Source organism: Styela clava, chromosome 11 (genome assembly GCF_964204865.1).
Source record: "Styela clava chromosome 11, kaStyClav1.hap1.2, whole genome shotgun sequence".
NCBI classification, from domain to species: Eukaryota; Metazoa; Chordata; class Ascidiacea; order Stolidobranchia; family Styelidae; genus Styela; species Styela clava.
The window spans coordinates 1,257,017-1,284,557 of NC_135260.1; the positions used below are offsets into that span (position 1 = coordinate 1,257,017).

At 35.9% G+C, this 27,541-nt stretch overlaps 1 protein-coding gene across 1 annotated transcript; it reads right to left on the reverse strand.

Annotated features, from left to right (window-relative positions):
* Nucleotides 1–837: 837 nt before the first annotated feature.
* On the reverse strand, nt 838–22,689 carry LOC120348184 (carnitine O-palmitoyltransferase 1, liver isoform-like). Its single transcript, XM_039418309.2, has 16 exons — nt 22,470–22,689; nt 21,514–21,658; nt 20,469–20,505; nt 18,898–19,007; nt 18,465–18,581; nt 17,775–17,988; nt 17,129–17,268; nt 15,550–15,730; nt 15,077–15,175; nt 14,047–14,181; nt 13,472–13,657; nt 12,808–12,968; nt 11,907–11,973; nt 8,733–8,912; nt 7,530–7,689; nt 838–6,370 (listed from the first exon to the last, which is right to left on the reverse strand). The coding sequence occupies exons 1-16, from the start codon at nt 22,615–22,617 to the stop codon at nt 6,249–6,251; spliced, it is 2,202 nt and encodes a 733-aa protein (XP_039274243.2). The 5' UTR covers nt 22,618–22,689; the 3' UTR covers nt 838–6,248.
* Nucleotides 22,690–27,541: the final 4,852 nt, after the last annotated feature.

Genomic DNA, 27,541 nt, shown 5'->3' on the forward strand with positions numbered 1-27,541 from the left:
TCCTTCATATATATTTAACACAGAACAAAATCGACAGAAGATCGGTTAAATATGCAAACAAACCCAAAAAATAGGTTTATAATAAAGTGCTGTATCCACAAAGGAGATTGATCGATCGCTGCACAAAGTTACGGACGATCACTGAAGTGCCAATAACTACTGAGATTCTAAAGAATAATATAGTGTAGTTAATTACGGTACTAGTGATTTACGCGAGACTTTGTCCCTAATCTATAGAAGAAAAAACTTTGTTCCTAATCCATACTCTTGTCATCGCACAGCTCTTTCTTGTAAGTTTGCTGCTTGTAGTTTTGTGGAACCTTCAAAGTGTGTTTCACTTCATCACTGGTCGATCGTGGATTTCTCTTAAATTTGTCAGGGAATATATTTGCAAGTGTGCTGCTGACTGGGTACGAACGAATACTGTGATGACTGACGCAGGAGACTTGTTGGACTAATCGCAATCGATGAGGTGGTTCACACATTCACTAGCTGATTAGTACTAACTAAGAATGTGCAAGGCCTTTTTTGTACTAATTATTAATAAGGTTTATGGGGAAGTTCGCAGGCTTCCCATAAACCTACATGATTTCAATAATTTTGGGTTCGGAAAAACAACACTCAAATCCAAGTCCCTTTTTACTTGTCTGCTTACAATGCGAAGTTAACATTTTGGCTTCGATTGCCCCCAATAAATTGTCTGAAGTCAGTCTTTGAAGAACTCAAAATTAGGATTTTGGCGAATAAGATTCCCAACATCTTCAAATCACACCAGGCTTCAGAATTCAACATTCCTGCTTTCCTGACCATACTGTCTTGAACAGTAAAAACAAGAACTCTACATGCATGCAAAAATACTTTATTGATTTCAGTACTCATGGTAAAATCAAAGGTAACACAAACTGCGTAAAATAATAGGCTTGAATATACACAAACATTTAAAATGCACCCATGCTGTCTGAAATTAATTGGTGATTAAAACCATGTAAACACCTGTTAAGAATCAATGATGCATGACTAGTCAGAATAATCTAAAAGTGCGGGGAAGTCAAGATAAACACAGATTTAACTATTATTTGAATTTATCAATTCTCAGAATTTGAATAAAGGGCTTTTTGGTCCTTAATGTGAGACTTTAATTGCTCAAACAAAATGCTTCCTAACGCATGAAATTTAAACATAACATAAAAGTCGATTTGCTCTTAATGATGTTTTGAATTGGACTAATCCAGATCCTGAAATCAAGAATTTCGAATAGCAAATATAAATGATTAGAATTGGGATTCATTTTGGACATCCCTAAAATAAGAGAAGCAACAAAGTACACACAATGCGATGCTCTAGAAGTATGTACCAATATGGAGGTAACTAATTCCGTTTGCCTACTTTACATCAAGTTGTGTAAAGGACTGAAACCTACGGGCAGCGGTATTCAGCGGTTCACTTGGCTAACACAAAACAGTCCCCGAACTCGTAATAGAACTAAAATATTCTCAGTTCAACGGGAAAGCTCAAGTAAAAAATAGGAATAAAATTATTGCCTAATCCATGGTGCTTATACTACGAGAGTACCCACAATTCATCTCAGGGAAAGCAAAGGTAATCAGTGTTAATGTTTTCAAATCAGGACTTGAGAGAGTTTTACCAAGTTAAAATCAGGGATTCAAAATACTGATATGTCAATTTAGACATCTTTAGGGTGCTGTAAGACATAGCAAGAGTTTCAAGACAAATAGCCAAATGTTAAAATTTCCAATTTAAAAAATAGGTATTTTTAAGCTGGTATTCTGTCATAGTTTAGAGCAGTGTATCCCAACCTTTTATGGCCCCATTCTGCAGAGCCCCTGTTTATCATGTTATTTTGTTTTGAAGATTCTAAAACCCATTATGTTCAAATAATATCTGCACAAAAAAGTGAAAACATTCTGTGAAATAACCTTATCAAGCAATAAACTGGGAAGAACAGGGACTTTTGTTGTAAAGTGAAAAGTATAATCAGTTCTGCATCTAGCATCAGTGTCCCCCTCCCAACTGCTCTGTCCCCTGGTTGGTAACCGCTGGTTTAAAGCAATATTCCCCAACATATTTCCATGGAAACAAAAATATACATCATCTCTCAAAAAAGATTTTTCAAGTTTTACCTTCTTATGCATCACAATTTATGTAAGGGTATGCAAACCAGAGTAAACTTCACCAAAACTAAGTTAAGAAAATCATTATAGGAGAGACTTACCGGGCTCCAACCCCGAAGAGCTGTTTTCCAAAAATATTTTTTCAGGATATTACTATATGAACTCCTGTAACTCTTACTGAATACTTTGATGAAAATTGTTTCAAACTGTGATTAGTACCAGTTTATAAAGCATCTATTTTTGCATCATCTCAAATAATTTTTTCGTTTAAACGTCAATTTTCGTCGTTCTGTCTTAAAACTTTTAGGAGTTATTTACATGGGTGCACAATCTAAAATGAAGCTAATATGCTCATAGGCGAATTCATAGGTACAATGAAAATTATAAAATGAATTATTACATGGTAAAATAATACAAGGCACAAACATAATAATAGATATAAAAGCATAGTACATGGGTGTGGTAGTTTATAATTAGTCTATATAATTATAACTTGATAATGTTGTAGCCACTCATCTCCTATTTTCAATGCAGCGCTTTTCGATCCAGAAAAGGTTCTCTGAAAGCAGAGTTGCTGATATATGAAGGACAACGCAATTTAGTACTCTTAGCGAGGTGGTGGCATGCTCACATTCACTCTAAAGCCGTGGTTCTTAAACGATGGGCGTGTCCACACAAGGGGGGCGTAGACAATATTTTGAGGCGTGAACCAATTAAGAATAAAAATATTTGTTAGTATTCATCTTGCCCGCCCTATTTTGGATATTTACATTCCTTTATTTTGAAAATTTACGTTCCATCTGCGTATTTTCAACATGTTTTTTGAATAAAACATACTTTCGCCTTACTATCTGTTATCTGTAGCTTATTGTTAGCTAGTTATTTTTGAGGTGGGGCGCGAGACTTGACAAATACTAAAAATGGGGCACGGATTAAAAAGTTTGAGAACCACTGCCCTAAAGTAAAGAAGGCTCGTCTCTGCAAATTTATGAACAAACAGCTAAATAATATCCCAACAAAAAACAAGCAAAATCATTCCATATTAAAAACGCAAGATGTAACTTCTCTATAAAAATGATATTTGGGAACAATTTTGAAATTCGGACAAGAATTTATACATGTTGATAGCATAAGTTTGTATTACTGGAGCAAAAATTACAAATAGGGAAAATTTTTTGTGAATGTGAATTTTAAAATAAGAATATCTGGTATAGGCATAGGCATGATTAAACCAAATGGTGAAACCACAAAATGCTTGAAAAATTTAAACGTAATATGTAAGATGCTTATATTTTTGATACAAACTATCCTCATGGGCTCATTGCTACATTTTCTTTCAAACACAATACAAAGTAACCCCAAATGGATGCCTGCATTCTTTCAAGGAAGAGGTGTGAAACGCTAAACAGACTAACCGTCAAACACCCAGATATACCGTAATAATGATATTCAAAATATTCCCAAACAAAACGCACCATTATAGCAATACGCTCACGTTTCAAAACACAGCAGCTCCAAATGTCCAGTGGAGCGAGTCTTGTTTAGGAAAGTGAAAAGCACTACACAAATTCCTGTTAAACCTTATAAAAACCTGACCCAAGAACCCACTCTCAAAATACAATATCCTTTTAAAAACAAAACACACCATTATACCAACATAAAAATGAAAATTGGGGGTCTGGTGACCTTGATACAATAAAAATTGAAAGTCAGAGCGAAGTTTTTTTCAGAAACCCCCCAAGTGCTATTTTACATTTCTATTATTCATCTCCATGGTGTGACGACATCGGAAAAACAAATTCATTGTCAATTAATATTTGAAAAAATTAAAATTCACTACAGCACTAAGGAAATGACATAACTGCTCAAAGTGAGGTCAGGAGTATTCATATCATCTCAATAAAATCTCATGCTGATCCAAAATTATCTAGAAATATATATAAGAATATGTGAAAATAATGTGAAACTACAATTTTTCTTTTCAAAAGTCTACCTCCGAGGTACAAACAGTACAACCTTGTTATTCACACACGTACAAATAAGCGCAATAAGGCGCATCATGATAAGCATTAGGAATACGCTTGCCATCTCTGATTACTCGACAGCTGCCTCTACCATCAAGTCTATGAACCAGAAAACTAATAATTGACCAACTATTTCCATACCCGACATGAACTGGTAACATGACAAGAGGCCGTGGTACATCGTATGAATAAGCCATCTTATTGGCTTATTCTCTCCCCAGAATAGAAATGTAAATCTTATACCATAAATCTCATAACTGAACAAACTCAACGATACGTTGGGTGCTAAAAATAACAGCCATCGAATTGAATTTGTTATTTCCCTACTGCGTTATGTAGCTTTTTTATCATACTACATACAGATTTTCGCAGTTCAGAGTGACAGTAATGAGCCTAGCTAGATCTGTTCCACGATCACATGGTGTCACTAAACTCTATTTTGAGTGAAAGGTAGCCGGTTTTTCCCCCCCATTGCAGGTGTACATGATGTCAACAATGGAAAAAATATTCATTTTCATTCGAGTTTGCATTCGAGAAACAGAAAAAATCCAACAATAATAAAATACATAACTTCTTGTAAAAATAGGAATTACATATCTCTCCCAACAAAATATCAAATATATACTGGAAGACCCAAAAAAGCAGAACCCATGCAATATATTCCAAATGGCCTAAGTTCCGTTTTTTTTGGATCACCCTATATATTCATAAACTTTTATGAAATCATAGTCTGACTTCTCCATATAAAACTCGATAAGATTCATGAATGAGCTATAAATTATATCTCGTTTTGTCTGAAGAAGTTAGAGACTATTACCCAACAAAAGCTTACAAATATACAGTGATTACTTATCGGTTTCGATCGGTAAGTATGTTGATAGGTATTTGTCTGTTAGACACGTTCGTACGTTACGCGATATCTCACGAAAGTGAGGTTGAATCTGCTCCAAATTTTGCATGTGCCTTCATCATATCTCGTACCAGAAGCCTATTGATTTTGAATGAAATTGCTATTGATTGCTATTGAGTCAGAGCAAAGGAATCGAAACTGCAGATCGGTTATCTAGTTTCAATTATTATATTGATTTTTTAGAAATTAAAGAAAAGGCTTTTGGTCAAACTGTGAATGTTTAATTACTCAAAATAATAATTGCTCAAACAAAATTTTAGGGAAGTAGGGAGTAAACAAGTAGAAAAAAGCATGTAAAAAGGTCTCAAATTATGTAGGTATATGAAAACATAGAAATGTTGGCGAAGAACTGTGAAATAGGTTTTTAGCAAGTAGCCTTTAAAATAGTTTTCAAATTAAACATTGGAATCTCAAAATTTTTCGACAATTCGAATAAACATGGTTTTGTTAGAATTATAGTTTCATATATAAAAACAACCTATTCACCATTTAACAAAATATTTCAAATTGATTAGCAAACGCAAAAAAAAAAGAAGCTTTAATATAACTATTTCAACACACTAGCAGACAGAGGCGTCTTGGACAGAGTTTGAATTCTGTCACCCAGTGGTTTCCAAAGTTGATTGACTGGGGCAAATCAGAAGGATATTTGCGAGCCAAGAGAAGGGAGATACCTTTACTAGTAATGTGGATACCGGTATAATTGAATTGTCACGAATATACACATGCTAAACTGTGATGATGTAACAATTGGCGGTATCTAGAATACAAAAAGGAAAACATGAAGTGATAAACTATTTCCCTTGAGTTCGGCGAGCCATATTAATTGGGCATAATTGGCCCGCAGTTTGCAATTTGGGAGCAACTGCTCTAATTTGATACTGGAGCTAGAAACTGCTGATGGAAACTGTCAAGTCATGATTTCCAAAAAAAAACATAAAAAAGCATTAAATTGACTCAGCGGTCTAAAACAGTTAAAAAAAGGTTTGCCAAGTTTTTGCAGTAAAAATTATAGTGAATGCATTAAGTGTTAAAAGTTTGGGGAACCGTGAATTACACTCAATCCATACAAAAAAATGGCCTAATTTAAAACTCATTAAATTGGTAACCTAACATACAATCATGAAATGAAAAACAAAATGATAAATGTAAAAATCCAAGCCATGTGGGAATATTCAGTGTTCACTTTTGTCTTTTTTGTCCGAGTAATTCCTTGATATCATCAATTGCTTTTAGGATTTCCTCTCCCATGCGTGTGGAATCAGTTTCAGGGTAAGACTTGATCGACGAAACATAGACTGTCACTGGAAAGAAATTATAATTTTGTTCATGAAACGAACTGGTTACCATTCTTCGGTTAGGATAGGATTTACATATTTATCCCGGGAGAGAAAAGACGATAAGTCAGCTTAATCATATGGAGAACCACAGCCTCTCGACCGGTTACTAATCCATGCGGGGTATGGGATCAGTCAGCCGGTTATTTGTTTCGGAAGCATGGACTTGTTGGTAGAGGAAGCCATAACTGACCAGCGGTTACGTGAACCACCCTACAGCAACGAGGGTGCTCCTGAAGTATGTTCACCAAGATGGAGCACAACCTGAACATAGTATGTGTACCAGTATAGAGTTCAGGCTGTGCGCCATCTTGGTGCACATACTTCCAAAGCCCCTCAACGAGGAATCCAGCAATCTTCTCGCGCATAACCATCTCCGCATGGAATTTGCCTACTTTGAACTCTACATTATTATGCAAATAAACTCTTGTTTCTGCTATTTGTTTAATTTTTAAAAAATCATCGCTAGTGATACATACAACTCGCAACCTGGCTTTTGTTAAGTTTGAAGGGTTCATAATATGCGCATAAATATGTAATAGAAAAAAACTCCAAAGAAAGTTGCCAAACTAAGGGGTCACCCTATGCAAGCATAACTCTGATCGCACTAAAGGGGGTACTCCCATAGTATGTGTACCAGGTTAGGGTTAAGCCATAAATTTATTCCAATTTTCCTTATTTTAGTTCAAATAGGAGTTCAGGGACTGCCTGTGTTAGTCAAGTACATATATCCCCTGCCCATAGGTTTCCGTCCCTTTATAAAACTTGATGTAAAGAAGGCGAACAAAATTAGTTACCTCCACATCGGTACACACACTTCTGGAGCACTTCAATGAATCGGCTAATATCGAAATGACAGGATGCTAACTTAATTCCAACAGCTACAACTCAAATAAGTTCTCATAAGAATGTACGATTTGTAGGGTCGGCTTATATGAGAAATTTATATAAATTTACTGTTTTATGCAAGATTGGCTTATATGCGAGGATATATGGTGAGTAAGTAAAGAATATTAGTATTGCTAGTGGCGACTATTCTACGAGTACTCTTTCTACTTCCATTTGAGGGTCCGAGACCCTGCTTTAAAAATATTGGGATAAAATATTTTCTCTTTTATCTACTTACTTGCGTCATCAGCCAGAAATAGGTAATAAACTCCGTAACCATCTGGGCGTTGTGGTCCGAATACTCCTCCAGACGGGAACACTGGCATCGTTTTGAGAATATCGGAGTCGAAAGAATATGGAGATTGTGAAGTTGAGAGCTGGTCTGGAGATAGTAATGCCTGTAAATGGTAAAGTTTAGAAATGATTCAGAAAAAGACGATAAATGGGTGGGCAATGCGAGGATGAAAAGACCAAGTTCAGTGGTTTCCAACTTTTTTAATTGGGCGGAACCCTGAGTAATATTGCAGTAGGTTGGGGAACTCCTGTGTTATAGTTCAAATAAATTTTGTCGTCTGAATTGTATAAATTATAAATATATATATATTATATATAAGCAAATGTAATACTGGCAAAACAAAATTATTTTTGAAGTGTAGCAAATTCACTTATAGTGGCAATCCTGTTTGGCTTTTCTGTTATGTTTGAACAATAAACAGGGTGATCCCCAAAAAACGGAATTCATACAATATGTTCCAAATGGACTGGAATGCGTTTTTTTTTTTTTTTTGGAGGGGGGGGGGGCACCCTGTACATTCGATAAAGACTTTCGCATTTGAATGGAAACTTGTAGCACCCTGGGATACCACAGTACCACGTTTGAAAACCATCGCCCTAGTTGATACAAAAATAGTAGCACAATGTAATATGAGTGGATTCTGGAACAATGCCTTGTTTCGAGCAAAAGACACATAAAAACGCTGTGTTATAAAAAGTACCACTAGTCTGGGGCTAGCATGGCATGTGAATAAGAAAGTCAAGAAACGATATAAAAAGTAATTTATAGGCAATGTTGAACAGGAAAGATTGCAGTCGTTAGAAGAATAGTTGCTATCTACGTGTACGTGCCTCGTTTTCAGTGCAAGACATAAAACAGAGTGTTTCTATTCAAATTTTGGCAGTATTCCGAAAGCATCGCCCACATGTATATGTGACTGAGTGTGAAAATTGTGATAACCTAGTGATTGATGTGCTTGGCCTGGGTTAGCTGCAGGTTAAAAATCAAATCTGCTTCCCCCACCTCACCCAAGCTGTAATAAATTGTGTCGAAAATGCCAAAACCGTAAGATTTTGGCCATTCAACAATGCAGCAACTGCTTTCCTAGCACCGGCTGCTTCCCTAGCCTTGCTCAAGTAAAAGTGTGATAAAAAAACAATTATTCACCTTATTTTGGAATATCCTTGGTTGAACTCCGGCCATCTTAGCAGCAATATATAACCCAAACATATGTCTGTCACAAGCTTGGCCATTCATGGCTTGTAGTTTATAGTTGTGTTGATGGTTAATGGCTTTCTTCAGCAATGCAGCTTTCTCAGATTGCAAAACGTTAGGGTTGTCCATTGCCTAGAAATAGAATAGGATTTCAAATTTGTTCAGAGGGGAAAGAAAGCGATAAGACAGATTAAACATATTGCAAACGAATACTGTGGGATTAGTTGGTCTGTTATTTGTTCAAGATACATAGACGTGATAATAGAAGAAGCCATACCAGGCCAGTGTTAATGTGAACCACCATATGACAGTGAGGAGCAATTCTCTAGCACAAGGGTGGGTAAGGGTTTTGGCTGGCAGGTAATGTAAGCGTGACATTACTGACATAGTCACATTTTATGAAAAATATTTACAGTGTTACAAAGCAAAAGTGCGAAACAATAAACCTCGTGCCAAAACTAAATTTAATCGCAATCAAATTCCTTGGTCTATTTTTAGATCAAAATTCGGTTTTAGTTTGTTTGTGGCAGCATCATGCGGGCCAGATTAAATTTGCCAATGGGCCGGATTTGGCTGACGGGCCGTAGTTTGCTTATGTCAGCTCTAGCATATAATTATCCCGGTTCTAGGTAATTTTCCGTAGGATATCTCGCCGCAAGAGCATTTTGCTGTGAACAAGTATTTGTGATAAAAATGGTTTTATTTGAAAAACGTTTTATTTAAAAAAGATTCAATATTTAAGAGCATACCCTAACCAGGGTTGTCCAAAACGAATCGAATATTCGAAATTATTCGAATATCAAAGTATTCGAATACCTTTTCGGCTCATTTCCGAATAATTACGAATAGTAGTCACTTTTCGCCGTAAACACGGTGTTTCGTTTTACCGGAATCTTCAAACGACTTTTTACGCTTTCTAACGTATTGTAATGAGACGATGAAATAGAGTCGGCATTTTGATTGTTTATATTCAGCGCGAATGTACGTCGCATAGTGTTGCGACACATTTGCACGTTTGCGTTGGTGGACATTGCCGACATACGTCTTTTAATTCACAAAATCATTTCCATTAGTCGAAAAATCGACGATCACCGTATTTCCCGCTAATAAGTCGCTTTTCTAGACCCAATTTTGGCTTGATTTTTTGGGGGGAGGGGCGCCCTATTGAGAAAGCATGTTTATTTTATTTCTATGTGGCCTGCTTATTTTTCGCATTAGTCTTCTCAAGCATAATTTGTGTTAACCTTATATTTGGTTCTTATGGGTCTGCCAATCATGATATTTAATCGTAGGCCGCTTATCGTTACTTAAAAGAGAAAACACGGCCACCGCCACCGAAATAAAAGTGATTTATGACCCTTTGGTTTTGCCGATTCAGCAGAAAACGACAGGGACATGAAACACAGCTGTGAAATAACCCGTGGACGTACCGTGTGGTACTTATCACATTCCAAAATTATTTCAACATTCGGGTTGATAGGTTGTCCAAAATGATTGCCGCTTTATAATTTAAATTTACCGCTTCGTTGTTGAGAATAGTTAATTCCGTGAGTATGGTTCTACCAAACAAACATGATCTGGTTCTGTTCTGACCCTTTAAAATTATAGATTGTTCAAAATGATTGTGATTTTTAACTTATTACAATTACCGCTTTATTGTTGAAAATAGTTAATTCTGTTAGTATGATTCTACTAAACAAACGTGATCTGGTTCTAAACATTATTATTATCGCATATTAGCATAACTGAACAACAGGGAACAATTTTTCTACACATCTTCTTGGAGGCCTATATGGAAAACCCCCTTTTTTGAGTGCTAAAAATATACATCGTCCTATATGCCATGTAGACTTATTAGCCGGGAAATACGGTATTTATAGCCGTAATTGTTACGATATCCAATAAATTGACACAAGTTGGGAAACAAGTTGATTTATTAGAAAAATACTTTCACCCGCTTTCTGGCAAATAATTTTGATAATGATGGTCAAAAGTATCGATAATGAAAGTATTAATACCAAATACCACGGGTAAATGTGGGCATGAAATGTGTGGTAAACTGCCCAATTATATTTAATTTCGGATTCGTATTTACAAAATATTACAACTATTATAACTCAAAAATACAACGGCGATTTGTGGACTTGAATGTGTAATAAAGTATAAATTATTTTTCCGACTTGTGACAATTTTTTCGTGAGTACGAAAATAAGAATCAAAAATTAAGTATATTCGGGCACAATATCACGGCATTCTGTGGACATAAATTGTGAGGCAAACTCGCGATTGATATTAATTTTTGATTTCTATTTTCGTATTTACAAAATACAAAGGTGATCTGTGGACATTGAATGTGTGGTAAACTCACCGATTATAAATAGTTTTTGAGCCCTATTTTCGTATTTATAAAATAATAAAATTATTATTACACAAACATACAACGGCGATCTGCGGACTTAAAATGTGTGGTAAAGTTCCCGAATATAATTACTTTTTGATTCGTATTTTTGTACTCACGAAAAAATTGTCACAAGTCTGAAAAAGAGCTCATACTGTATCCCGCTTTTTGACAAATAATTTGGATAATGGTTGGTATTTAGAAGTATGGGCGTTTTACTAGGATGATTTTGTGTTGTGCAAGCATTCAAATCCATCACCGATACCACTATTTAAAATGCCTTGTCGTATTATTTCAATTCTGTTAATTAACACAACTCATGTTATATAAAATATATATCGCAATTATCTGCAAACATGAAATGCCTGGTAATATAGCCAGGTTGTAGAATGTAGATAGAAGTTATTCCATTGTTTATTGTATGAAAATTCCTTCATACACTTAGATTCTATTACTGGATTTTATTTTCGAAGTATTCGAAATTTCATATTCGAAAATAATAATTTCGAATGTATTGGAAATAGTGAACTATTCGGTATTGGCCATCCCTGACCCTAACCCTAACAACCGTCTGTTTTTATCACAAATATTTGTGCTTTTTCATGCGACACGATTTTCTAAAACGAATTTTCCGGACAAGAATTTTCCCACATAGGATTCAAACCTGTTAATCTATATAGGAGATCAAGACAGGACAGAATCTAATTCTGAGAAAGCTCACCACCTACCTTTGTGAAAGCAACTGAGGCCATTGAGACAGTTCTGATAGTTTCAGTTCTCCCATACTTGAAGAATCTGGAAAAGGTGAAAGAAAAATTTCAATGAACGTTAACAAGTGGCCAGAGCATTGGGCTAAATTATGTCAGTATTATAGACTCAGGCTACTCAACTATTTTCACTAAAATTCCGCACACAAAATTAAAAAATTACAGAGATCCTTTCATTCAAACAAAATATTTTAACCAAGCAAACAACATTTCCAATACATCGTTTGACAAATGAAGCTTCAGTTGTGCACCCCCATACCACCCGTCAAAATATATATAATTAAGTCTATATTTGAGGCTTTAGCACTCGAAAGGTCCTGATTCAGACCGCGATTCGCCAGTTGAGTAGCCCTGTCGTAGACTATGTTTCCGGCTTCGAATTTTGACATAAAAACTGGCATTTTCACATTTTTTTATTGTCTACTGAAAGTCTAAGTCAACTTCCCGAATTTGCCAGAAATTTTGACTTTGATAATTCCAGTTACAAGCCTGAATGATGGCACATAATTAGAAACTTCAACTTTGACTGTAACTCCAATGTAAGTAAAAACAGGTCAGACCACACAATCCTGATAGTTGGATCCAGCATTTTAACCGCTAGTCCAGGGTTTCTCAAACTGTTAAATTTTGTCTGTAAAGCATTTTATTCTTTTACTGGTTGGCTTTCGCTGTCTTTTTTTTATAAAATGTGTCGCACAAAATACTTGATGGAAACTTCTTAAAAAGCAAAACTGAGTATTTTCCTTGAAGAGCAAGAGGTCTTTACGAGTAGTGGATCTCGAAAGTTTGAGGACTGCTGCTCTAGATATACCATCTAATTTGATATGACCCCCTTTTTTTCCTCAGAAATTCCCCCACTCACCTTGTAGATGCACTTTCGTACGTCTTCGGTGTAGATTTATGCATTCTATAGAACGCAAGTTGAAGAGCCATTTGCATAAATCCATCGGGACTGACTCTGCATTTTTTCATCGCACCTTTGCCGTGGAATAGAGTGAAGACTTTCACTTCAACATCATTGCACTGAAAAAAGAATTGTTTCTAAATCAAGAGACCAGTTATCAGTACCTCATTTTTTTAATATACTAAAACACACTTCGTGTGAATGATATGATGAAGATCAAATATGGAATTTCAGGATAAAAGGGGGTACGAAAAAACAATACTGGATATTCAGTATCCAGTCCAACAGTAATTAATACAGAAGAGAGAAAAAGTCGAAAATAATTTCATTGAAAAAGTTAACAGCAAAAAAACAAACCAGTTACATACAAAAATAAGACATAAGTTCATTCTAGGATTGGTCAACCCTGAACCTAAAAATTGGTTTCCATTGTTTCTCGTTTTTAATTTTTCCGTCTATAAACAAATTTATTTTCTCCACCACTGATTAGGATAAACTTTATAGCAAAAAATCATAAGTAAAATTATCTTGTTCTGCAATCACTTGAAAAGTGCCCCTTTGTGTGTCACGACTCCCAACTCACCGGCAAGCTCAACACTACAAAATCAAAGTTCAAACTTACTAGTTTATTTAGATCGGCTTCATACTTCGGAATAACCTGAGTAAATTGTGATAAATCCCATTCCAATCTCTGGGGAGGAGAGACGTGAACTCGCCTCACAACAGCCTCCGAGCCTCCACTGACTGCATTGCCTTGGGAATCATATTTTGCATAGTTCCAAGCGAATTCCAGAAGTCTGCCGTATAACTGGAAAAAGTAAAAGTTTAAATGAAATTTTTCGATATTAAATTATTCAAGAGTCTTGCTGCACAGAAACGCAATTGTAATTTCACAAAATAGTGATCAAACAATATGATGTTTATTCATTGAATAGAGAATCAAAAATAGATGTTGTAAAATTCAATGGCGATATTCAAAGCTCAAAATTTCGGACATAAACTCAGCAAAAAGCAATAGGTCAAGCAGCAATCCCCAGACAAAATTATCAAAACTAGATTTTCTAGGATTGTGAAGCTGTAATATTTTTTCAGATTGATTTCGGGAGTACAACTTTTTCTGGCTCGGATTTTGGAGTAGGATTTAATTTACCCAGCCTTGTAATTTTCAGTAATAAATTCATAACAAAAGTAACTCACAGTTGCGTCTGCAGTCGAATGTTCAAAATGTAGGCCGGCTCTGCTGTTTTCGTGTACCTGTATCGTCATGCTCTTATCGCACCATAAGTTGTAACCTTGACTGCATAGATTGAACCAGGCTTCTTCTGTGAGGTTCTGAATAGAAGTAAAGTTGTTTAGAATCTCTCAGAATAGATTGGCACTTCCTGCTGAGCGCTAGTAACACGCTTGCCATATCACAGGTTTGAATCCAGTAGAGCAGGGGTCGGCAAAAGGTTCAATGGCGGCGAAAATATCCAAATGGGATTTTTGAGATGCAATGCAATGAGGAAATAACTCTATATTCTATTTCGAAAGAGGTATTACTGCTTGATTTATATTATAAAAAAGATCATCTGTTTGGTTTTCAACTTTGGTTTTCAACTAAAAATATGTGCGACCCGCCAATGACTTGCAACCCTTATATTAGGCCCGCGAGCAACAAAAGGTTGCCGACCCCTGCAGTAGAGGATAATTATATTGAAGAATTACTGGACTTACTACTGCTGTAGGGTGGTATACGTAACTGCTGGTCGGTTATGGCTTCCTGCATCATCAAGTCCATGCATCTGAAACTTGACTATTACGATACCAGACATGGACTGGTAAATGGCAAACGACTGGCATAACAACAGAAACTAGAATTTGCTCGAAGGATGGTTATGCCTACTCACTCAAAGTAAAAAAGCAATATCCCTGAGCAAACCTACAGGCGACAATTGAGCATTCCGAGATGCTAAGACGGCGCTCTAGAAATATGTGTACCAATACGGAGGTAACTAATTTTGTTTGCCTACTTTACATCAAGTGGTGTAAAAGGATGGAAGCCTATGGGTAGAGGGTATATTCACTTGGCTGACATAAATCGTCCCCGAACTCATAATAGAACTCATAATAGAACTAAAATAATAAAAATCGGAATAAAATTATGGTCTTACCCTAACCTGGTACACATACTACAGGAGTGCGCTAAGACTATATGGAACCTCAGTAAAAACGAATCTCAACTCACCCCAGGCCTGGTATCTTCCAACACGACATGGAATATTGCACTTTCAACGTCTCGTAGACTAACAGCATTGACTCGCTTCAGTTGAAGTCTTTCCCGATCCTGAAAATAACAAAATATAGTTGCAAGATTTTATTTTAAAAAAAATGCTGTAATATTTACAAGATCTTTTTAGTACTCACATACTTAGAGGTGTCGCTGAAACGTTACTTTCATAGTTTATCATCTATTGCAGTTGAAATATTGTAAGTCTGTTATTTTTTTCTCTTAATTAATTTTTTTTCTTCCGTTTTCCGTACCATAATTCATGCACGACGGAAATAAATATCTGAATCTACTTGGGTACTTGTTCAGTGACTACTCATATAGTCTTTGGTGAAAGTGTTGGCGTGAAACGCTTTTCAATATCTTACCCTGGCCCACGGCCTTGTTTAGATTAAAATGCACCCATAGACAAATTTATTTATTTCGCTTACCCTGGCCCATACAGCTCTAGGTTGGCCAGTGAAAAGAGATGGATTCTGGGCAGTTTCTTTGATATCAGCTGTATCGTCCATGATTATTTCAAGTTGACGTTGAATTTCTTCTGCCGGGATTAACTTCTCTTCACCACTAGGTGTCAGACCATACACTTCAAGACGATACATTATTCCTTTTCTGTGAAAGTTTTTGAAGACTTTAGTAATAGGATAGCAAAAAATTAAGATCAAAACTTAGTAAGGTGAAACAGGGCGCAGGTTCGAATCACGCAAGAGATAGTTTTTTGCGAAAGGATTCCAGGGCAGTGGAATTGTTCACTGACCATAGCAATCCTCCAAACATAATCATACTCTGACCTTTCCAAAAAATAGTAGTGTTTCTTTACCACCAGTACCAGTGGTTGTTTGTTTGTCCAAATCAATGGTTCCCGACCCTTGGTTCTTGACCCCCTTCTGGAAGCTTCAAGCACTCATGACCCCCTTGTTTGTCATTACAGTAGTATTAGTAGTGTTATGTTTATTGTTAGATTCCTAATCCTGTTATGTTCAAACAATTCATGCTCAGCAGCAAAGTGATACCATCATGTGAAACAACCTTATCAAGCAATGAAAGTATATAGTTTCAGTTTTCCAGTAAAAGTAAAATCAGTTTTGAGTCTAGCATTGTGGCCAAATCTGCCCCGTTGGGTAATTCAATCTGGCCCGCCTAATGCTGCCACAGCCAAACTAAAACCAAATTTTGATGTTTTAGCCTAAAAATAGCTAAAGGAATTTGTTGAGATTATGATTAAATTTAGTTATGGCACGAGGCTTATTATTTTTCACTTTTGCTTTTGTAACATTGTAAATTAAATTTTGTTCGCCAGTCAAAGTGGCCGAAATTTTTGCCCCCTGGTTCAAAAACCTAGCCCACCTCTGCTTTAAGCGCTTGTATTGGGAAAAAAGGAAACTTAAGATTGACGGGCCGGCGAAACCAATAAGGAGGACAGGTCTTAGGTTTGAAGATTTCAGTTTCCTTTTAAGTTATTTTTCAGCAAAATTTTGATTTAAATCTTATATGAATAGCATAATCTCTTTCCACAAAATAGTAAGTTTATTTATGAGCTTTCATTAGATCATAGACTGCCATATCTTGTTTTATCTGAAGAAGTTAGACTATGATCTAACAAAGAAAGCACACAAATATACTTGCTATTTCATGGAAAGAGATTATGTTATTCTTATTTAACTTTATAATACTATCTCATTCAAGCATCCTTGTGGCAAATAATACACACTGTTCCATTACATTTGAACCCGTAATATGAATCCACGACAATTGAACCTGCATACTATTGCACCTATGGAAATTTTTTTGTTTTACGGATATTTGTACCCATACCAACCCTAACCCATGTATTTTAGCACCTGCATATAGATTGAACCCGCGGATATACAGGTGCAAATGTATGGATTCAAATGTACGGTCACCGATACATACGGATCTGTAATAGACAAGTAAACAAGGCGAAAGGACTTACAATACAGTACACAATACCCTAGTACACCCCTCAAATCTTACAGTTAGATCACCAACCTGAATACAATAATGTGCTTGGAATCGTCGTAACATTTCAGTTCATCCATTTGTACGCCAGGTATTCGGGTGCAGGCCATCAAGAATTTGTAACGATGAGCGCAGATAGGAACCAAGTCGAGTACAAGAATTGAAGGAAGCTAAAAAAAAAAAAGAACAATGTTGAAAATTAAATAAGTTGAATATTTAGAATGAACAATGAATAAATGCGAGCTGGGTGGCATGACAAAAGATTGGTAATCAACATGCTTGAGGCAAAGTCCAAATCTCTCTAACAATTCATGGTTTGTCATATGGTTAAACCCTCTTTCTTCGATAGAATAATATATTGGGAGCAATATAGCATCCTTGGTCTTTCTTAATGTGACAATAATATGTTATTTTCAGGTTTATAGTTTGAATATCTCACTTTTCGACACCATGGGGTAAGGTATGAATCTCGTGCAACATTTAGCAAAAAGCGACAAAAACAAGCTTTTTAATGATACTTGAATGAAGTTTTTCAAGAAGATTCAACAAAAAGATATAACATTTTTGTGAGTCGCCCAGGACCATCAGACAAGAAGGGCCATGTTATTGGCTTTTCTCTCTTCAGGGATATACAGGAATATCGTAGTGTACCCTAAATTGAGTCAGGTTCACTTACTGTATTATTTTTCCTCATCTCGTAGAAGGTAAGATAGGAGTAAGCAAGACTTGCAGCTCTTCCAACTTGTTTGACAGCAGGACAGGCTTTCAATGTTGTTTTGTTCAAAGCAGTTAGGCACCCTATGCTCGTGTTAACGACGATCGGCGTCCGTTGGGAAAGATAAGCAAAATTATCCCACAGTTCAGCAACCCAGTTTTCCTCTGTTTGATACCTATAAAAGGAAATGTGAAAATTGGTAAGCGTTTTTGTTTTCGAGCTCCGCGTGGCAAAGCGATGGTTTTAGTTGGTTGCTTTTATTTAGTCGCGTCAAGATTGCTACATCCTGTAAATTGTTCTTTTCCTTTTTTCAGTATTGCATTCAGTAATGTTTAAGTTGATAAAAGCCTAGAAAACGGTCTAAGTTTTACTCAAATGGTTTCACTTCAATTCCTAAATGAGTTCCATGGGCCCTCAAGGATCCACAGTGTCAAAGCAAGGAATCAAATGCGGTGATAGTTATGTGCGAGAGAATTACTGGACTCCTCGCCAATTAAGGGTGGTTCAAGTAACCACTGGTCAGTTACGTTTTCCTCCACCACCAAGTCCATGCAAATAACTGGCTAACTGATCTCATACCCCGACTGGTAACCTAACGAGAGGCCGTCGACTTTCCCCTACCATAGGATAAATATGTAAATACTATCTTACTTTTTCTCCAGCATAGCATGCAGCATTGGGCCTTCTCCCTTCTCAAACTCTCGCATCTCGTCCGTCATTTGCTTGAATTCTTGTTCTGTTACCAGAGGTTGGAAAACTTCTAAGAGTCTGAAATAAAAAGAGAGAAATGTCCATTTTTGTACAAAAAATTGGGATCTATCCATAGGTCCACGAATGCAGTCATTTCAATTTGCAAAAACACTCGTGAAATATTAAAAATTGAGCAATGTGAACAATTTAGGCTATAATTTGATTCCAATTTTCCTTATTACGAGTTCAGGGACAAGACAAGTGAATTTGTACCTGAAATTATGGCCTAACCCTAACCTGGTACACATACTACGTTCTGGTGTCCGCCATCTTGATTCACATACTTCGAGAGTACCTATAAATTTCAGGCCAAAATCTCCAATTCAATACAAACCTTCTACAGGTGTCTGACAATCTTGGTAGCGGATACTTCGGCAACACATGTTGAAAAGCGTACATGACCTTTTTCCGTGGTACGAGAATTTTTAAGGAGAGCATCCAGAACTGAGAAAAAATGCAATCAATGAATAGAATAGTCATTTTCACTCTTGCTAGAGCATCCTTGCGTTATACGCATACACCAGCGCAAAGGCATGTAGAGCAAGGAAAGTTACCGTAGTTAGTTTCACGTAACCCCAACTGGTAATTAATTGGAGTAATTAATTGGAGTAAGTAATTGGATATCTACTATTTCCAGAATATTCTGAAAAATTTTTTAATTATGGAAAGTAAAACATATTCTAAATTCTAAAAAGACTGGAGTTGATGCCAGAACTATCATTTTTATTGTTCTGGAGGAGTAGTTTTCAATCTTTTTTGCTCACTGGAATCCTAATGAAGCATTCCAAAGGGACTCCCATGAGAAAGTTTTAATCGCCTTATATTGTCTGAATTGTATTAACTATAATTATATATAAAAGCGAGATGGCAATGATTCGAAATTTTTGACTGAAATGTTTCGAATAATTTCCAAGCGATTCTAAATGCCCAGCTCTGGTTTTTAACGCCCTTTCATACCGTGCCATCTTTCCTAATTAAACACAGGAATATGAGTCAACGTTTTCCTAACCAGAAAAAAAATTCTTACCCAGTATTAGGTTTTGTTTTTCCGGAGAAAAATTGAATTTGTATTTGATGTCTACCAGCTAATATTGTTTTTTCGATAGTTAGAATTATTGTAATGCGTATTTCGACAACTCAAAACCAAACAGTGCTTAAGTCCACTTCTCCAAAAAATGACATTTTTCAATTGCTGATTTTCCTGGACTTAGCTCTACATTTTGGTCTATTTGCCTTATCTCTAGGTGCTCTAGATCTCAAGACAGCTATGGACATAACCCTGCTTTTTTTAGGGCATTTGAGAACTAAACAGAGCTGTGTCTACTATAGTGGACTTAGCTCTGGATAACTGCATTGTAAGTTGGGGCTAAGTCCGTTTTTTGGACATAGCTCCTCTCAAAAAATATAATACAAAGCGCTAAGTCCATACCAGCCTCTATAATAACATAATAAAGGGGCCCCAAGTCCAATAAAATTGTTTCTGATCCAGAAAATTGAGAGCCGAAAAGGGTTAAGTCCAAAAAAAAAAACCCCAAAAAAAATTGGGGCGGAGCACAATTTTTTTTATACCATCTAAATATGGCCTTCATTGTAACTTTGGTGGACCATAAAAACTAGACATCCTCGATGTAAGGTATTTGAGAAATAAAAAAAAGAAACAAAAAAAAAACGTTTTTTGCGTTTTTCTCAAAACTAGAAAAATGGACTTAGCCCAATTTGGATTTCATGCGTCGATTTATGAACAGATTGTAAACTTTTTAAACTGCACAAAAGTCAAAGTGTGACTTACGCTTAATACTAACTATAGATTGAACAAATAACTGAAGTAGAGTTTTTATGCAAAGTGGGGGGGAGGGTTCCGAAATAGGTAAAAGGGGGAATTTATTAAGTTAAGTTAATATTTACCTTTGTCTTCATAGCTTTTGGATAATTCAGCCAGTCCCTGTAACAGGATAAAATATTCATGTAAAAAAAACACACAAAGTTTTTGAGGGATCCCAGAATTCAGATGTTCTTGAGACGAAAATATCACTCTCCACCTTTTTATTTATTGATATACTATAAGCTACCCAAACTGAGCAAAAGCCAGAATGAGATTATTGTGCGGCACTGGCTAATGATTCATTATAGATTAAACAAATAACGGGAAACAGAGTTTTTATGAGTAGTGCGGTGAAAAAAAGAGATTCGAAATAGACAAAGGGAGTAATTTACCGAAAAACTTGGGAAACACTGCTTCTGGATAGTTTACTATTCCGAATATGAAATTTATTTGAATAGGGAATATTAAATGTATCATAAATTAAACAATGTTTTAAAAATTGACATATTTATGAAAATTGCCCATTATAAGGCAGAGGACAAAATTAAAATGAAGTCAATTGTACATATCTTTTAATGCTAAATGAGGAAGTGAGCTGATTTTAATAAAACATTCAATAATTCGAAAGCTCATAACAAAATGTATTCATAATAAATAAAGCACTTCTTCAAAATTAAATGTTTCAAGACTTCCTCGTAGGCCATAATTTATAAATGCGGCCGATTCGCGCTGCCAAACATTCCGTGGATATCATATTACTTGATAATGACGCTCTGAACCCTCTTAACCTATTTGGCTGAAGAGTATCAGTGACACGGTTTATATTAAAGTATATTTACACAGAATACGGAGTGGGCGCTTTGTTTGGAGAATGATAAGTAATCTTATAATACTGAAAGTCATTGAAACGTAACTCTCTATTGAACAACCTATAATTTTTTATGAAATTTTTTAAAATCTGTGAAACCACATTGGTAATGGTTAAGTGTTATACCTCAAAATCTAAAACATTGTATTTTCAAATAGTCAAATTGGGAAAATAACAAGTTTGCTTCTATGAATCCAGTCTCCAAACTTGCCAAACTATGATCTAACTTCTGATAAAAATATTTCAAAAATTCACCAAACCTGTAAGTAAGAAGCTTTCTGACGAGACTCCATCTAATGAGGCCCATCAAAGTCCAGAAGAAAACTCCGAGAAGGAATCCAGCAATTGCTGATGCCAGTTTCGCTGCTGGAAGCCGAGTGTGAGATGGGAATGGGTAGGTCGTGCCTGAGAAAGAGAAAAATCAATTAGAAGAGATGCTGGACGAGGATACAAAATTTGTAGACAACAGAGTTCATCCCAATGGTGAAATTCAATTTTTTGTCAGCCGGTTTCACCACAAAAGTCATATTTTTCTGCCGGTTCTGTTACAAATAGAACAGCAGTAACCAGTAAAGCAAACCGATTTGCTGATCTCATAAAATTTCATGAGACGATTCTATAGAACCGGTGCGTACCGGATGAATCCCACCAACGGTTCATCCATGATTTCACTTTGAACATAGATCAACACAAGCTATAAGTTTGCCAGCGTGAGGTCTACGGTGAGGTCAATATGACGCCTCCCAGATAGTGTTTATTTCAAGTCAAATTAGCTTCAGATCTTCAGGTTCTTAAATGTTTTAAGACTTTTTAGAATTCAAGTCTCACACCCCATCTCAAAAATAACTAGCTAACAATGGTAATAACAGATAGTAAGGCGAGAATATGTTTTATTCAAAAAACATGTTGAAAATATGTGTACATAAAAAAGAAATGTAAAGAATAAAAAAATGTAAAGATCCAAAAAAAGGCGGGCAAATCTAACAGATATTTTTAATTTAATTAGCCCCTTGAAAAATTGTCTACCTCCCCCTTGTGGGGCACACCCCATCATTTGAAAATCACTGGTTTAGATAGCAGCCGTAAATCTCACGTTATAGTTTCAGCCTGCGTCTATCACATGCTGTAGTGCCAGAGTTTATGGATTACCATCAAAAACTGCAAACAACAATGGTATCAACCACAAATTATTTCACTAGTAACTAAATAAACCTACCTTGAGGAGCCAAGTTGGTCAGCGTTTGATCGACATTATCGTGGAATCCAGTAGCAAATATTGCCGCCATCACCATTCCGACGAGGGTCGTGTACAGCAGTTCACCATCATCCTTCATGTACATCGTAGGCATCAATGTAGAACTCATCTTTTTTTTTTAATAAATTCAATTTTATATATTTGTTGGATCTAGATGTAAAAACTGGAAAAAGTGAACACTGCATTATTTTGAGTTTTTATTCGATCATAGTCAAAACAAGATTCAGCCCAATCAAACAGCAAATAATTATTTCAAATTGAATTGTTTTAGAAACTCTGTCTATGGTTAACAATTTCAGCAGACTAGTTTAAGAAATCTTTCATTGCTGAAATACACATACATTCTGAATAAGTAATAACCTTCAGCTGCAGTTAGCAATGCTAGTGTGTGAAAGTAGTAATTAACATGCCATAAATTATTAAGCTATCTGTTCGAGACAACGTAGAAACGCCCTCAGGGTGAATTTAGAGAGTTAGTTTCGAACATAACAACCTTGGTTTAAACAATTTCTCAGAAAGAAATATTAGTACTATTCTGTTATTGTCTCACAACCATCAGTTATTATCGGATAAGTTTTTTTTTTGGGCCAATAACTCTAGAACTCTGGTTCCCAACCCTGGGGTGCCTTCCCAAGCGCACCGCAGAGCGGTTGGAGGGGGCAGTCAAACTCCCCCTGCCCCAAATTATTCATGAATACTCTGTAACCTGTCCAATAGTTGTTCAATCAAGAATTCATCATTATAATAATACTAGCAACTCTTACTCTTGTATATCTTCAATAGTCTGTGTGTGTATAAATACGATATGTAGAACAATAATAGTAATACTATATGAATTTATTAGTGATACACTAAATAAAAAATATTAATTCCTCCCTAGTTGCAAAATCAAATTCCTACAAGAAACGAATTTCCCTCTGTCCTGGATTAGAGTCCAGCGTAACCAACTTACTAAATCAGGCCTCCAACCCTATATGCAGCAATATGGATCAATATGCACCATCACACGTTTCCTGATGTGCAGACAATGACAGGAAACAGATGCAATTACTAATCTGACAGTGTTAGAGAGATTAAATCTTTGCTACAAACAAAACCATATACAAGCTGCGAGTCTAGTGTGTGTCGTACCTCAAGAACTTCTAATGGGCATGGCATAACAATTTTTGCATATGTCAATCCAAACCCCCACCTGACTACGCCATCCAAAAATTATGTTACTACGACATCACAGAGATGTAATAAGGCCCTCCAAACTATACGAACTGTCATCAAAAACGCGCAGGCGATCACCCGGTATCGAACAAGCTATTTCTCTCATAGAAACGATCCCGATATGAGAGAGATAGCTGCCGTCAGTGAGCTCTTTATCGTTGACGCAGATGCCATTTCGGACGATCGTAGGTACACTTTGGCAAGCTCTATGACGTAAACATTGGATGGTGTAGTCAGTTGGGGGTTAGGATTGGCTTATGCAGAAAACGCTTCGCTACGTCCACTAGAAGTACTTGAGGTCCGAAACTACACTAGACCCCAAGCTGCTACTGATATCTAAAGATATATGAGGAGCTACTATTGTTTGAAAAAATGAACTCTACTTGGAACAACATGGAATCTTTTCAGTTCAGCATTGCTTTACCAATCAATATTCACACCGAGGGTGAGGTGGCAGGCTTGGCATAAGAACCTGCGATGACAATACAGTCAAGTCTAATGAATTAACTGTTTGCATGTCGCTTCCACGAAAAAATTATGAATTATTCAAGATTGTAGTATAGTTCGAGTCAGAAAACATCTAGCATTGGTTCCCAACCTTTTTTCTTCCGTGGCCTTATTTCGTTGTACAAAAAAATCTGTGGCCAATTAACTTTCATATGCACAGGAAAAACTAGAAAACAAAAAATTCTTTTTGCAGAGGTAGGAACTTCCACTTGAATAAGTAAATAAAAAATTAACAATTAGTAGCAAAAAACATCATTAACTTTCATTTCCAATACAATCAAATTTAACCAATTTATCAATAAATCTTACATTTTTTACAGATTTGTGCTCCACCTAAAACATTTTCTGTGGACCAGCAGTGGGCGAAAACTAGTCAGATTCCATTTTTCAGCTCTCAGTTTAGGAAATGATTTAAAATAGTTTCTTTTGAAAACTTCGAACAATTGAATTGAAGACTCACAGTATGAATGGAAAGGCCATTATCCAGTTTCTGAAAATTGAAAAAATACAAAACCAACATAACCACTGTTCATCTTAAGTTTTTTCATTTTCGGATTACAGCTCATTTAATACATATTGACTTCTATGTTTCCCTTGTTAAATATGGCTCGACCTATAATACATTCTATATTCCATATTGAAAAATATTACTTCGGACTCAGAATGTGGCATATCTGGATATGTTGCACAAGCGATTCATTATTGTTATCTATCACTGAACAACTCTGAATGAAACAACGATGCAAAAACCTAGAAGATATACAAATTGAAATATCACTATATAAATACATTATTGAGACCATCAAGGTCAGCGATACAACACTTACGATAATTTAGGTTACAAGAAGTAATCAATCAGTCAATAGAAGTTGGACTTTGAACTAACAGTTCCCGAAAGCCAACACTTTTGGGCACCGATATGCTTTATCACATTTTTTTAGTTTCTTTTGGGAAAAATTATTTCAAGCAATTGAAGTCTTATAGTATGACCAAGAAGGCCTTTATCCAGTTTTTGGAAATTGGAAAATACAAAACCAATCTAACCACTGTTCAACTTAAGTTTTTTGTATTTTCAGATTACAGCTCATTCACTATATATTGACCTCCGTTCATTTGTTAAAAATAGCTCTTCCCATAATACATTCAATTCTGCCATCCCCAATAAAAAGTAACCTGAAAGATACATGAATCGGAATATCACTAATTAAATACATTACATCGCCTAAAACCAAGGTCAAAAATACAAGAATTACTATCACTTCGGTTACAAGAATCAATCAGTCAATAGAAGTTGGACTTTGAACTGACAGTTTCCGTAAACCAACACTATTAGGTCCCAGTATGCTTTATTTCAATTTCAAAATCTATAACCCATAAAAATCTTTGAGGCGTGACCAGTCACTCCGATAAGCAAGTGCCTTTGCTGCCCATTCTTGCTTCACTGGTTAATTTATTAAGGCCTTGACAATCAAGTTTCTCATCACATGAATGAATTACGATAAAATGTCGCAATGTTCTCAAACATGGAGGTGTGTCCCACGGAAATCTGTCATATATTTGCTTTTCTGTTTTACTATAAGAGTAAACAAACCAACGGCCGTACATTGGCAAATAGTATCGTACACTGAGAGCTATTTCTAAGTTGATAATTAAGATTTAGTACAGGGACGTCCAATCAAATGATATCTACTAGCTCATAGTATTTCAGTGAACTTTCCTCAAGCATGAATTTCCTTGACTCCTGAGTGAGTGCCCATAACTTCGCTGAGATGGGTCTTCTTTATGTCTGAGTGAGTGCATGTTACTCTGCTCAGAGAGATGAGTCTCTTCTACATCAGAGTGTGTAACCATAACTCTGCACAGAGATAAGTCCCCTTAACGTTTAAGTGATTGCCCATAACTCTGCTCAGAGATGACATCCTTTACTTCTGAGTGTGTGCCCGTAACTTGGCTGGGAGATGAACCTGCTTTATTTCGAAATGAAAGCATGTAACTTTGCTCAGAGATGAGTCTGTTTTACATCTGAGTGAGCGTGCATGACCTCCTAATTATCCTAATGAAGAATAAAAAATTATTATTCATTTCGCAACTTCTGAGGGAGCGAATATGACTTTGCTTTTAGCAATTTCTCATATAAAAACAAAACTATCTGACTGGCAAACTTATCTTAACCTGTGAAATACGTAAAATGTTTGTTCTGACAAAACCGCAATTACTGTGTCATCAATTTTGTTTGCCACATAAATAATTACTGTCTGGTGATTGGCAAACATGCATGTAATGCACTATCAAGCAGAAGAAAAGTGCTAAAATGCCTGAATGTCAAGTGATCATAAGATCATCGCGATAACTTCAATCGAATGTTAGAAGAATTGTACTTAAAGTCATGCTTTGAACTACAAACAACAGAGAAGTAGGAAGCTAAATCTCAGGCCCAATGAAACTCGAGAAAAAATTCGAAACACAGTGAAATTGATGAACTTATTCCATCTTTAATCAATTAATCACCATTTATTTGTCAAACACAATATAAATGCATCATAAAAAACATTGAAAAAGGCTGTATCTAACTACGGTAAGTTCAATTGCGACAGGAATCGCGAGACCTCGAAATGTCTTCGGCAGCCACACCTGCTGTACCGCAAAGTTTGAAAACAAGTAATCTATTAGTTTCAGAGAAAAGCAATTTTACCAACAAGAACAACTTAGCAATACAATCCACAGGTCCACTTTGTGTCTGATAAGACAATGAAATATACCAATAGCTCAATTCGAAAAGGTATAACCCTGTCAATTATAAGCGCATAACTTAAAATAATAATTGCAATACTATAGTGTATTTTATCAGGCGTTTTTTATTATCAGATGTAGTCATGGATTCAAAATCACAATTATTGTGTATCAATATTGTTTGCGAGTTGTGAAATAGTTATTACTGTCTGGCGATTGGAAAATATGCAAGTGATGCATTATTAAACAAGAGAAATTATCAATGAACAAATAGGCATGAAAGTATTCACTTGATAACCCTGCCCTCAACCTGCTTGTCTCTGAAATGCCATTTTTAGTTTTTTTGTATTTATTTTCTGTTTGTATAAAGTGTATTTTCAGTGTGCTGAAACTACTGATTACTGCCTATTGCAGTACCTCATAGGTTGCAATAAGTCAGGCCACTCCTCTGAATGAATTACCAAACAATATGCATATTCCTCCATCATCATACCTTACGTCCATACCTCGGTAACAAATAACTTGCTAACTAATCCCATACAGGACATGGTCTGCTAACCAAACGAGGGGCTGTGGTTCAC